This window comes from Elgaria multicarinata, chromosome 10, assembly GCF_023053635.1.
Source record: "Elgaria multicarinata webbii isolate HBS135686 ecotype San Diego chromosome 10, rElgMul1.1.pri, whole genome shotgun sequence".
Lineage (NCBI taxonomy): Eukaryota > Metazoa > Chordata > Lepidosauria > Squamata > Anguidae > Elgaria > Elgaria multicarinata.
Window position 1 is genome coordinate 30,414,110 of NC_086180.1, and position 14,825 is coordinate 30,428,934.

The window sequence follows — 14,825 nt, forward strand, 5'->3', positions numbered from 1 at the left end:
ATAAAATGCATAAAATATTGATTAAAAACATAGTATACATTGTTAAAACTTGCTAAAAATCATACTAAAACATACTAATAGCATCCTAAAATTCAGCTGGATAGGCTTGCCGGAAGAGATCAGTCTTTATAGCTTTCTTAAATGCTAAAAGACTGTTAAGCTGATAAGAAACAAAGGTTAATAAAGATATGATTTTATATAAGTATAAGAGGTAGGCCTCAAGATAAACTCAACTTTCTGTTCCGGAATTGCCACCCGGCCTACTTTAGGATTCGGAACTTCTGTGGTTCTGCTATTACTGTAGGGCGGCCAAAATCAAAATACCAATTTAGAAATAATTCTTATAATTTAAATAGAAATAAAATATATCTCACCATGGAGAAATTTTCAAATCATTTCTCAGAGGTGGAGCACACCATTAGCAGTGGTTGCAGCACAATGCCTTTCTCTCTCTCTCTCTCTCTCTCTCTCTCCCCCCCTCCCCCGCATCAGTTTTTTTGTTTGCAAATGGCAGCAGCAGTAATTGTGTTGGTAGCCAAGTCACTATTTTGCGTTCTTCACCATGCTCCATACCTAGTATCATTCAAGGGGATTGTGGAGCGGGAGAGAGAAAGAGGGCCGCCACAAAAATGGTGGGGAAAAATTGGTAGTGGCCAAACATGCAGCATGTGTTTTTTCTTTCTATTTTATATCTCTCCATTGCTTTGCATCCTCCCAGGCTGCCTGCACTTTGTGATAAAAAAAAAAAGCCCTATGGGAGGAATGCCTTTTTCTGTGCTTTAATGGAGGTGTGGGAAGACAATGTCTTTTCCTGATCTTCAACTGAGGTACGGGAAGCTAAGAACAATGTCTTTCCCCAGGCTTTAACTGAGGTGTGGGAACCTAAATGTCATTTCCTGGGCTTTAATTGAAGTCTGGGAAGCTAAGGAGGGTACAGGCTTCCAGAGAGATGAGTACACAATGAAAGACTGACACACGCTCACCCTCCACTTCATATGTAAGGCAAGCACAAGACATTGAAGTCAGCCCATGTGAATCTTTCCAAAATTTTGTATTCCTTTGAATTTCTTTTGTATCAAATTGAATGAGAATGGTAAAAAAAAAAAAAAAAGTGTATGAGAAATTTTTGGCACAGACGAAACCAGACTTGGACCAGACTTAAACCAGACTTATATTTGACACTTCTTCAAATAGAAGACACCTTCAAATACAGTACTGTCCTTTGCCAGATCTCCAAAATAGAAGACTGCCCTCTATAAAGTAGGACACCTGGCCACCCTACAATATTGTTATAGTGGAACCCTGCTGCGGAAAAAACTGGAGGGGAAAAGAGTTAAAACATCCCCTTGCTAATAATGTGATATAGATATAAAAATAAAAGTTGCAATAAAACATGAAGCACCCTTTAGACAATTTTCAGGATCATTGGGTCTCACTGCTTCATTATCCAAAGCCAGTTCATATTGCTGTGTGAGACTAACTTTCATTTTGGTGTGTCATTAAATGAGGTTCAGATGTTTAATATCTGCTGGAATTCATTACTTTTTTTTGGGTGGGGGTGGGCAGGATTCTTTTATATTTCATGAAAGAGTTTAAATAAAATACTTCTTTCTTCCTATTGTAGGGTGGCCAGGTGTGCTATTTTACAAAGGACAGTCCTCTATTTAAAAGGCTGTCCAGTCCAAATCTGGTTTAAAGATAAAGCACCTTGACTGCGGACTCTGCAGGCACATGGGATCTATTTAAATTACAGGTTCCTTATTTTAGCTCAGGATCTTCTCTATAGAAAGCTTAGCAAAAAATTAAACTCCACTTCTCGTGTTAGTCTAATTGTAACTCACTTTTAGTTTTCTAGTATTTTAAATACTTTTAAAAAGCATTTTGAGAAGGATTTTAACTGGTGCTTGCTTTATTTTTAATACGTGTAATGCTGCCTTTTATAATCATATGTTTTCCTGCTTGATTATTTATCTCTTTTAACTGTTGTATTATTGTTGGTTTTATTGGTTTTCTTTTCATTATGTACATTGCCCTAAAAGCTTTGGATATATTGAAATAATAATAATAATAATAATAATAATAATAATAATAATAATAATAATAATAATTTTACTGTGTGCAGCACCATGTACATTGATGGAATAATAATAATAATAATAATAATAATAATAATAATAATAATAATAATTTCAGTTTTTTAAACCAAAACCCCCCAACATTGATCTCTTTAAGGTTGTACATCTCCCGATAATGGTGGTTGTAGCCAGATCTGTACTTCTTTGGGTCCAGCAACTTGGGAATGTGGTTGTTTTCCTGGCTATAGTCTCCAGGAAGATAAAAGACATTGCAGTGCTACAGGTTAGTATCCTGATTTTTGGCTGCATACAAACGTACATTATTTCACCAGCTCTGGAAGCACACTGAACAAGTTCTTGTAACATATCACAATTCCTCTTTGGGGTCGATCTCAGAGTAAACTACCTCCACCATTTTGGAACTGAAGCTGGATATGCATAGTTTGGATTGGCTGGCAGCTGTGATGTCAAAATCCCGCCCCCTCCGAAGCAATTTGTAACTTGCTGGCCAAAAATAGTAAACTGACCAAAATAAACTGACCCTTCCTCTCTCTCTCTCTCTCTCTCTCTCTCTCTCTCTCTCTCTCTCTCTCTCTCTCTCTCACACACACACACACACACACACACACATACACACACACACACAGGACTGTGTGTAAGACTTGATACCTAAGGTTACTCTGAACTTGACTAAAATTAAGGGATATAAATAAGGGTACAATGCTACGTATGTTTAGAGAGATCTTTTTTTTTACAAAATGGCAGGCTGGGGAATGCTGGGAACTGTATGACATTTTTTCTGTCTGAACTAAGAATCTGAAATGAATATAAAAAGAGGGAAAGCACAGATGGTAGCCTGCCTCTTTCCATTAACAGTGTCACATCTTCACGTTATTATGGGACTAGAAGAGCTAACATGCTGTGACATTTGTCGTCCGTAGGACCCAAGCCATTTCTGTTGTTTGCAAACAGCCAAGACATCCGCCGCATTGGTTTTGATGGAACAGATTACTCAAGTTTACTTGACTGGCAGATGGGAGAAGTCTTAGCTCTGGACTATGACCCTATTGAAAATAAGGTAAGGCATTTAAAAAAGAGAGGATTTTGAAGTGTTGCAAGGACACATGGCTTTTGCTTCTTTGCATTTTAATCTCTTGGTTCCTAGTGCTCCATAATATGGATGTATTGCTATCCTTTCACTCACTGCTATCGGGATATATGGATTTTGCTTAATCTATTCTGTTTTGCAGGTTGTCATGCATCTTTCATTCCATCATCCATTCATTGATGGAACTGGATTCCCCCCCTCCTCTTTGAAAAGTCTACAAAAAAGGACATCACAATTTATGGAACTTTCACTGGCATGCAACATTTTGCATTTTATTTATTACATTTCAACATCACCCAATAGCTGAAGCTGCCTATTTTTCTTAGTCAGTGTACAATCAATGAGTGGAGTGCACAAAAAAAAAAAAAAAAAAAAAAGGAGTGCTACACAGCACAGGGTGAAGAGAAATCAGAGATGTAAAAAATATTGGTATTTCTTTAGTGGCGTATATATTAGTGGGTTTTTTCCTGTAACTTCTGTACTGTTGTAAAACTAAATTTGTAGTCATACAGAATCTGTGTGACTTGGTAAGTGCTGGCGCAATGAGGAAGCCACGGGTTGGATTCATAGAAATCCGAAGTTGAATCTATTTCGGATTTCTCAAGCATCCTGAGACTCAGGCCTTAGCTAGACCTACTGTAAAGTCAGGGAGAGAGGAGGGGAGACCTTGTGTTGTGAATAATGTGAGATCTCACCCCTGTTTACACGTAAAGTGCAATGACCTCAAGAAGAGAGGTGTCATGCCCGCCATTTTTATTTTTAAAGGGCCAGCAGCGCACGAGTGCTAGAGCGACTCAAGGTAAGTTTAAAAAAATAATAATTTCCCCACTCCCCCCACCCTAGCCCCGATGGGCGCAACGCTCCTCCTGGCTCTGTGTGAGTAATCGTGCGGAGCAGGGTGAAGCTGCGGAAATGTGCCACATGTTTCATGGTCTCGGGCTCAGCCTGAGACTGTGGAAAAAGCAGGGCCAAAGGGTAGGGCTATATCCTGCGGCAAGGGAGGGATGATCCCTCCCTGATCCCGGGATCCCCTGTGCATCATCTGGATGCACAGGGATGATCCTGGGTATCACCCCAGGATATAGCGTGGTCTAGCTAAGGCCACAGTTGGCTTGTGATTTCTAGAGCTTGTATTAACATGGCATATCTGTGATACTTACTGGTTCCAAATTTGTTTCCAATGTATTCCAAGTAATTGCTCCTGTTTACATTTTCAAGCATGAATACTGATGGTTATGTAGCCAAATGGCACAATCCATGCACAGAGAAATATTATCAGGATTGAGGAAACTCCAAGGTTTGCAGAAGTTTTTTAAAATGTCGATCTTTAGGAAAAAATACACCCTGTAAAGTGGGGGAAACTGCAATATATTCTAATAAAATCTGAACAGGAGCATTTCATGCTGTAACATTTAGGCCAGATCTATGCTGAGCAGGATATAACACTTTGAAAATGGTTTGAAAACTGTATATGGAGTGTGCCATGAGCCCCAACAGTTGTCAGTACTGTTATAAATCATTTTTTAAAGCGGTAGTGTAGTTCCTATCTGGATTGCAGATCCCACTTGTGTGAACCAGACCATCAGATTTCATTCTCTAGATTGCTGATTGTATTTATATATGGTGCCAGTACCCCCAAACTCAGAAAGAGGTGGTGAAGCCCATAGAAGGTAACATGAGTTTTGAACTACCCAGAGATCCTACAACCTAAAGGAGAAATTGAGAGAAGTGATCTTGCCACATGTGTGGCACTGTTAAACTGCAATCCTAAACATATTTACTACAGAGTATAATCCCACTGAACACCCTGGGATTTACTTCTGAGTAAACATATCAATGATTGCTCTGCACATATAGGATGTAACTGCAAAAATATACACCATCCTAAATTTTGTTGACTACATTGCCAAAATATGGAAAATGCAGAAATTGTTAAATTTAACAGAATGCATTTGAGTCAGAGAAAGCAAGCATCCATCAGACTAATGTGCTTAAAACTAGCCATTATTTCTCAAGGATGTAAAACCTGCACTTCAACAGTTTCTGAGGGTGGCTTACATTTTTTTAAAATTACCATAAAACAAATTAACACTGAAACACTACAATATAAAAGGGCAGTCTAAAAGCAGTCAGTGAAACAAACTGAACACTTCCATATTAGGAAGACACCGAGGGGTAAAGGGGAGGAAGTTTTGCAATTGACATCTGTGGCTAACCAATAGCAACAGTCTCCTCCCTGTCTCCCCTCCAATCATGTTGCTTAGCGGGAGGGAATTGCAAATGATAAAACCCATTTGTTCTTTTCCTGGAACTCATTCCTCATGGATTGTTGGAAAGGGAGAAGGAGGAGAGATACTGAGAGAAAGAGAGCTCTCAGTTTGTTTAGCTGCAGTTGCTTGTTCTGGCTGCTTCATTTCTGGCTGCTGAGAGAGACAGCTCCTGCCTCCTTTTTTTTTTTTTTGGCTGGTTTGCTTTCCTTTCTGTGTCTGACTGCTTTTATTTGCTTCTTGTAGTGACACCTCACACTTGCCCGTTAATGAATGTGTACGTGTGTTCTTGTTCTACCCTATTACCCCCACTGAAAAATTTAAAAAGATTTTTTTTAAAAAAATCCATTATCTTTCCAACCTTTCTTTAAATCCCAGTCTGTCTGACACAGTCAGTGTGCTTGAATACAAGTTGCTTCAAAGCATCCCACCCCTGTGTGTTTGTTTTACTGTTGCCCAGACTACTCTCCACCTAAAACTATATTTAAAAATACTAAAAAAATTCTTTATTTATTTATTGCATTTTTATACCACCCAATAGCTGAAGCTCTCTATTTATGCTTCCCCCCCTCTGCGACTGCAGGGAACAGAAGGAGGGAAAAACCAAGGGGGAATGGGACGTATGGGGCAGTGGCAGCCCCTCCTCCTGAATGGTTTGGGGGGGGATTTAAAAAAAATATCTTAAAAATCAAGGGATGAAGGGATCTGATTTAAACATAAGCCATACTTAAGAGCTACCAGGGTGCCAAGTTTCAGCTCTTTATCTTTAAAAATGACAGAGATGTATGTATTTTTGTTAATTCTCATTGCTGATAATAGTGTGGTTCTCTGAAAACAGAGTGTTTTTCTGATGTGTAATCTGGCAGTGTGGTGCTCTGCCCAAAGAAGAATTGCTCTGCACACCCCTAGTAAATACTATGACAAGATGCATCCTTTTCTATTGCTTATCTTATTGTGAAAAGTATGTTGTGAGTTACCCTTTTTCTTGGTCTTTGGCATTGTTTTCTCCTTCCAAAACATAATTTAATGTTTTTGTAGATGTGTCTGCCTTTACATTGTCGGAACACTATCACAAGTAAAACAAGTAATTTTTATATGCAATATTTGCAACCCAGATTGCATTTGATAGTGAAGTGAAAAACCACTAAGCACTCTTGAACCATTCTGCTGAACAAATGTAGTCACGGATTCATCAGGCTGCTTGTTCTAACTTCAGGCATCTACCCAACTGATTTGTGTATAGTTTGATTGGTAAATGCAACACCCACCTTTTTCCTAGGTGCAACAGGCCACAGATGCAATCCCTTCCCAGGGTCAGAAAAACACGTTGCTACCAAATAACTCAAATCATATTAGCTACATTTCTAGGGGCTTTCATTGAACTAAAAATGGTTGCCTCTAATTTTTATAGGTCTCATTAACCATATTCAAAAGTCAAAACAAAAGGCCAATATATTAAACTGACTCGTTGAGTACATAGTATTGCTATTTTATATTACAGTTTGGCTGGCTAAAGGGTAATGCAGGATACTGAGGAGATGGTATATAGGACAACTAGGATTTACTCGCTAAGCGTGCTCAGGCTGCAGAAGTCATTCTGGTTGAAGGATAAGTGCCTGCTTATTTGATCCATAATCATGGGCTACGATTTTGTAAATAACTCAATTCTTTCCCCCTCCCACAGAAGATATTTCATTGCTGAAGGTAAAGCCACGAGATAAGGAAATCCTATCTGCAAAGAAGAAGTGCAATGATCAGCTATAAACCTTCTGTTTTCTCATTACAGATTTATTTTGCCCACACAGCCTTGAAGTGGATAGAGAGAACTAATCTGGATGGCACAGAACATGAAAAAGTTATCCACGAAGCAGCCGAGAGACCTGAAGGGCTCGCCGTGGACTGGATTAACCGCAAATTGTATTGGACTGACCCTGGGTATGCTTTTCTTGCGGATAAAAAACAGCATGGCTAATGCTGACAACAGACATTATGGAAAATAAATGACTGGCAAAAGGGGAGTAATTGAAATGTCAGCATGCCTTTGTGTGCTTAAGGCAAGTCAGAACGGGAAGGTTCGGCGACAGAAAACACTGTCAGGCAATGTTGAAGGGTCAGATAGACCTTTGGCTAAACAATACATTAGATAGACATAATTACGGAAGGCAATCTACACTGAACATGAATCTATTCCTTTCTGAGGAAATGGAAACAGAACTGGTGTTCTCCCTGGCTGATCTCTTTAGTTTTTAGAGGTTCCTAGTTCTAGAGAACTATAAGAAAGGGAGCAAATTTTGGGTTATATAAAGAAAGTGGTAAAAAAAATAAGCATTCTAGAGTCAGATCCCAAGAAAGATGAGTGTTACTTGCAGCTAGTAATAATAGTTAGCATTTATGTGGTGCTTTTTAAAAACTCATAAAATGCTTCACATAAAAGTATCTTGATTAATCTTTACAACTAATCTTCCTCAAGTGACGAGCCACTGTTTTTATTGGTATTCTGTTTAAATTGAAGAATTATAATACACTGTTTTAATCTTTTACCAGTTTTATTCCTATGTTCACTGCTCTGGAATCTATGTTAGATATGGAGCAGTGTATAAATATTGTACAGCAATAAATAAACTAACTATACATAAAGTAGTTAGTAATATTATCCCCAGATTAAGGATAGAAGAATACGACAGTTGCTTGGTAACAGTTTGCAGTCCTAGAGAGTTTAATAGGGTTTACTCTCAGTAAGGGTATATAATACATACATTTGTAGCCTAAGCCCAGCATTAACTTTTTTGGTTGATTGTGAGATTTTGGTTGATAGTGAAATTTTAACCAGGATGATTCATCTCTTACTATTATGTTACGCCACCTTTGATCTATTACTACTATTTATCACTAACAGAATGCTTGGTTACAGAGCAGAATAGAAAAATTGTTACCCAGAGATCTTACCACTGATGTTAGATTGACAAAATGGGATTGACAAGAAAACACCAGGAACTGAGATTTCACTAATGGCAGGCATGGGGTAGACCAGAATCAGGAGAAAGCAGAGGAGAAGGCAGGGAAAGGGAAACATTTGTAGTCACAAGCTAAACCAGTCACAACAGATTTTGATGTAGTAAAAGTCATTGCAATATAATGTATCATTGCAATAAAAAATCTACACATTGCAGGAAGTCCTGTATCAAAAGCAGCAATCTAAACGGAATGCAGAGGAACACAATTATCCAGAAGAATGTGTCTCACCCTCGAGGAATTGCTGTTCATCCATTCACTGAGTAAGATATCAAACATGCTTTGAGGCTGGCAGCAGGTGGTGTAGAGACTCCAAAGAAGAGTCTGTTGTTCAGACTCACGTTTTGGCCTACCTTTGCTGAGTGTGGGCTTCTATCTACCTTGATGGAGGTAGCTGCTCAAAGCAGAAAAGTCATTGAAAGCTTATATCCACACACTGCTTCAGAAGTCTTGCAAAACTTGCTGAGTGCAATAACATATTGTGTGCTGAGTTTTTACAATGTCCAAGGTCTGTTTATCTTCTAGAACAGTCTTCCCAAACTCCCATCAGCCCCAGTTAGCATAGCTAATGATCAGGAATTCTGGAGGTTTTATTCCAAAATAGCTGGAGAGCACCAGGTTGGGGAAGGCTGATCTAGAACATCCAGAATGACAACTGAGTTTGTAGCAACCTAGGAACACAGGGATCGCCAATCACATGGGAGAGAAAAGGGATACCATGTTGGGTAGAAGTCATCAAGCTTTGCCACATTTATTGACAACTTTGATTCAGGAGTCAATATTTCCAATAAGGCCACATCCGACTGAGGTGTATTACTGGCACACACTCACTCACTCTAGGAGGCTACAGTTTGCAGGCCAATTGCCATCATGGCATGGATTTTGTGGTTTTTCAGCTATTGCTTGTGCTGTCCATGGAATCTGCTAACGTTCACAGTCTTTAGAACAAAGGACTCAGGCAGAGGCGTTGAAGCTCTTCCAGTTGGAGGACCAAATTCAATTTCAGAGATGCTTTGGGGGGGCTGCTTTCCGATGATGGGTGGGGCTGAAGGCAAAACAATGTTGGGACCAAAGAAAAAGGAGGTGGGACCAAGTCACACACACAAAAAAATACCAGCATATTTTAACTTAAACCTCTTATAGCCAGTAAAATTAAGTCTTAGGAGAGGCGTTTCAAACTTTGAGAGCAGGAAAAAAAATGTGCCAAGGTCAGGAAGCCAGGAAGTGAATGGCAGTAGGGAGAAAGTGGGTGTGCCCATCTGGAAATCGGGTGTGGCCATTTGGGGAACTCTGGAGTACTGGATTGGGACCTCATGTGGGCCAGATTTGACCTGCACCCCTGGACGAAAGTTTTCTTCTGATGAAACAGCCACAGCCCTTGACAGCTGCAGGAAATGGGTAGCCCATGTGGTATTCAGCTACTCCCAGTGTGTACCATGGTGGTCATGTGCATCCACTACTATAAGCTGCATTCTACTTTTGGTTGGGCACCACTAAGCCATGGTTAGGCAGGGGTTGCGGTGACATGCTGACGTTGAATTCACCAGGTGGCAGTGGGTTTGCCTACCTGAACTGACTTTCAAGCTTTCCTTTCAGCTGCTATGTGCTGAACTCATCATAACAAAAGACTAGTAAAATTCTGACCAATTAACAAATGAAGATGTACTACGTAGGGTAAGCAAGGAAACAGAATTAATAAATACCATCAAAAGAAGAAAATTCCAATATCTTGGTCATATTATCTGAGGAGAAAAATACACCATGTTCTAATTTACTATACAAGGGAAAATTGAAAGAAAAAGATCAGTGGGAAGAAGACAAACATCATGGTTAAAGAATGTGAGGGAATAGTATAGCTGTACTTCTGTACAATTATTTAGAGCAGCAGAGTCAAAAACAAAAATAGCTGTAATGATAGCTAACCTAAGATAGAAGACACCTTAAGAAGAAAAAGAAGTAAAATTCTCTTAGAGTATCATCACACAGGGGAAAATCGCCCATGGGTTTGTCTCTCATTACTTCCTCGTTTGAAAGAGGAAGTAAACAACGTGCACGTGGCCCATTCAGTGGGCTGTTTTGATCCTGCTGCTTCTCCTGCACACAGCAGGAGATAGTGGCAACTTCCAGCTTTAAAAATAAGTCATACTTACTGGGGTGGTTTTTTGTGGCACAAAGAAGGCACGCAGGAGGCAGATGGCATCATGAGAGGGTCCTGAAAAAATCTGTGAGTGCCCAGTAACAAGCGTGCAATAAAACGCTAGTCTGATAGAGTTCTTAGTTGACAATGTCACTTGAAATTGGACTGTGGTAGTGGTTCCATTATTTGTTTTTGTTTGTTTAAATAATAGCTCAGGGGACAGGGATTTTAATATACAAAAATCATTATTTATTATAATTTTTATATATAATCACCTTCTATGATAAAGCTGGTCATGTCTACAATGTCTTACATATTCTTCTTTTTATTGCAAAGTGAACATGTATTTTTTTAAAAGCATACAATGACTTATTTCTGATTTTTTTCCATAAAGGGAACTATTTTGGACGGACCTAGGGATCAATCCACGGATTGAAAGATCTTCCTTACAAGGCTCTGATCGTCTCGTTATAGCAAATTCAAACTTACTTTGGCCCAGCGGAATCACTATTGACTACTTGGCTGACAAGTTGTACTGGTGTGATGCGAAAAAGTCTGTTATTGAAACTGCAAATTTGGATGGTTCTAAACGGCGGATACTCACACAGAATGATGTAGGTGAGGCTTTGGGACTGGCAGTTTTCGGACCATAGATGCACATCTTGAAATATCACTGGAAGGCCAACTTCTGAGTTAATAAATGCCTTGTGAATGCTATGGAGACAGATGTCAATTTCAAAAGGAGTAAATTCTTAGCCCAGTTCCAGAAAACCTTTATATCAGACAACCTCCTAGTACAAAGGTGTGGCCCTCCAGATGTTTTGGCCAACAACTCCCATCAGCCTTAGCTAACATAGCCAATGGTGAGGTGTGATGGGAGTTGTAGACAAAAAAATCTGGAGGGCCACAAATTGCCCACACCTGTCCTCAAATATACTGTTTAATAACATGTGTCACATCACAGTTGGATGCATAGTTGCTGCTAAAAAAAAAACCCTATCTGCAAAGGCTGTGTATGTTAGATCCCTGCCTGTAGCAAGCCCATGATTTGTAGCTTCAGCACCCAGCTTTCGGCACGTTACTGCAAAACTTCCAGTGCTGATATGTGCCAAAACCTGAATTCAGCTTATGGTGGTAGGAGTTCCACATGATTGGTTTTTCATGGGCAGTGAGTCAATGCATGGTTTTTCATGTGACCAGATGGTCGTACGACCCATTACTCATTGGTTGCACAGGCAAAAGAGATAGATGAAATGTCAGAGATATGAAAGTTCAAACAAACTAAGTAAGGTTGAAATGAAGCTATACAGGGGATATTCACATGATTCATTCATCCATTTAGTATATTTCTATACCACCCCGTAGCCAAAGCTCTCTGGGTTGTTCACGAAGATTATAAACCATTAAAATACATTAAAGTGAAAACCATCAATATTAAAACATATATGGCCTGTTCAGATGACATGCTGCACCACGATCAGGCAGATATTTGTGTCTATTTATGTCTATACCGTGCAGAAAGAATGATTATGAATGTTCCCTATCAAGGGAAGGCATTGGGCTCTGCTTCGGGCAGCAAATGGTCTTGGGCCAGCACTCCTATTTTCAGTAGGATGAACTCCATCCACATCCCAATCCACATTCTGCCCCAACAGCGGAGGCTGGTGGCTCCAATTTCAGTGGGGCTGTGAATGCATTCTGAGTTTCAGTCAGAACCAGCCAGAACTCTAACAGAGCTATCCAAGGAAAGGAAAGGAACCTCTTGTGCAAGCACTTGAGTCATTGCTGACTCCTAGAGGGATGCCTGCTTTTGCTGACATTTTCTTGGCAGACTTTGCAGCAGGGTGGTTTGCCATTGCCTTCCCCAGTCACAGTTACCTTTCCCCCAGCTAGCTGGGTACTCATTTTACCGACCTTGGAAGGATGGAAGGCTGAGTCGACCTGAGCTGGCTGCCTGAGAACCAGCTTCTGCTGGGATCAAACTCAGGCCGTGGGGAGAGTTTCGGCTGCAGTAACTGCCACTTACCACTCTTGGATAGCTCCTTTAGAGTTCTGGCTGGTTCTGACTGAAACCCAAAATGGCCCACTGAAACTGGAGCCACCAGCCTCCACTGGCCCAACTAGTCAACTATCTGGGACTGGATCAGGGCATAGCTTAGTTGCCTTGACAATGAGAGAGTGTTCCCTCTTCCTTCTCACACCCACCTTCTTGCAAACAATTTCACACCTCTTTGCAAAGAGGTGTGAAAAATCTTGAAAAGGGGGGCATGCTCTTACAGGAGAGTAAAGGTTCAAGAACACCCCCCCCCAAAAAAAATAAGTTCCATATGGACCTATGTCCTGATTGGGATCCACCAAGGGAAGAGACTTTAGTGTAGCAGCCCCTTTTCTGTGGAACTCCCTGTCCCTGGAGGTAAGGCAGATGCCAGCACTAGGCTGCTTCTGGCACCTCCTGAAAACAACTCTGTTTTGAGAAGCCTTCCCCAACTGACTAGCCACTTTTTTTCCTGGTCCTTTATTTTAAATAGAACCATTTTAATTTGCTTTTAAAATCTTCTTTCCTTTTACTGTTTATATACCTATGTTTACTGCTCTGGAATCTTTTTTAGATATTGAATGGTATAGAAATATTGTAAATAAATAAATAAATATTTTTTGGGCTCAACACTGCCCTGAATCTGGTAAATGCTTTGACTACAGTGTTATTTGGAGATAGTTTCTTATTGCAGCACTACTGCCACCTAGTGCCATTCTTGCACTAATGAATATTTGGTTTCTTATCAGTTGCATGAATTGCAGAGATTTGAAACCCTTGTTTTGCTGCTTTATGAAGTTAGACTGAAAATATATCATAAGATTAAAATGTCTGATTTAGACAGTGGAGGTTCTCCACCCTGCAAGACCGTGAATTACTATGGCCATTAGATCATATGAAAAATAGAGTCACGGAATAAATCTATGGAGATTGGAGACTGATAAATCTATATAGAAAACCAAAGGATGGAATCAAAGAATCACAGGACTAGAAGAGTGTAGAAAATCATTTCCCCCACCCGCTATATCAAGGCTCAGTTCTGTACATATCACCTCTAGTTTCAACTGCAATTACACAGATTAATCCTGCCAATCTATGTCACAAGGCAGAATTTCAAAAGCAAACTAGGGGGGTAGGGCAGCATACAAAATGCTGCAGAACATGTAGCTGAAGTGGACTTAGGTAAGTGAGCCATGTCTTATGCTACAAGGGAAAGAAACCTTCCTTATCCAGGATCAGTTCTGGACATGCTAGATCAAGAAGGATGGATTTAGGCAAAATCAACAGAAAGGATATAGAGTATAAATGCCAAATCCCAGGAAGACTGAGCATTGAACTGAGTATGTTTAGTCTAGATAAAATAAATAAACTGGACATATGCTGGCAGGTTATTTTCCAATTATTTTAATGCTTTTCAGGAAGAAGAAGTACAAGAAGTATGAATAGTATAAGGAAACAGTTTTGAACTATGGAGAAGTTGGTTTAGTTGAAACATTAGCTAGAATGTCTAATGGCCATTTCCCAATAGAACAAACTGTCAGTGAATTTGTGACATCTCATTCCTTCACTCATTGGACAAGTAGTTCTTGGTGATGCTTTAGATATAGACTGCTGAATATGCTTCCTCGGGCAAGAAGTTGGATTAGATCAGGGATGGGTAGTCTGGTGCCCTCCAAAAGTTTTGGACAACTCCCATAAACCCTGTCCATTAGCTGGGCCTTATGAAACTTGTAGTCTAGGAAGTGTGGAGGGCACCATATTGCCTACCCCTGAACTGGGTGATTGGTGGATCCTGACCTCTCTATGACAGTGTGTTTGACCTATGTACAACATAAATATGATGCTAATAATAGATAATTATGTGCATATCCATTGATGCATTATTCAATGCATTTGTGTAGTGGTGTTATAAAAAGTACACATGTCTATATTTTTAGGCCATCCATTTGATATAACAGTGTTTGAAGATCACATTTGGCTCTCTGATTGGAGTAGGCCATCAATATTGAGAGTGGACAAGAAGACTGGCCTAAATAGGGTGCGCCTTGGAGGCAGCATGCTGAGACCTTCATCCCTGATCGTTGTTCATCCTTTAGCCAAACCAGGTATTTTTCAAGGGCGATGCACTGCTGTCATTATATTATTCAATCCATTTCAGTGCCTGTTAGCTAGTTAGATTGAACATGTCAAA

At 39.9% G+C, this 14,825-nt stretch overlaps 2 protein-coding genes across 3 annotated transcripts in view; one reads left to right on the plus strand and one right to left on the minus strand.

The window, feature by feature from the left end:
* The window catches only part of CASP6 (caspase 6), a 459,872-nt gene that overhangs the window by 141,334 nt on the left and 303,713 nt on the right, over positions 1-14,825 (minus strand). The window lies entirely within an intron of this gene.
* Positions 1-14,825, plus strand: part of EGF (epidermal growth factor) — a 58,835-nt gene that overhangs the window by 22,117 nt on the left and 21,893 nt on the right. For both annotated transcript variants that reach the window (XM_063135511.1, XM_063135513.1), the window contains exons 9-14: positions 2,233-2,358; positions 3,017-3,153; positions 7,237-7,385; positions 8,621-8,725; positions 10,994-11,217; positions 14,572-14,739. In XM_063135511.1, coding sequence (XP_062991581.1) covers positions 2,233-2,358; positions 3,017-3,153; positions 7,237-7,385; positions 8,621-8,725; positions 10,994-11,217; positions 14,572-14,739 — 909 coding nt within the window. The remainder of the gene's footprint in view (positions 1-2,232; positions 2,359-3,016; positions 3,154-7,236; positions 7,386-8,620; positions 8,726-10,993; positions 11,218-14,571; positions 14,740-14,825) is intronic.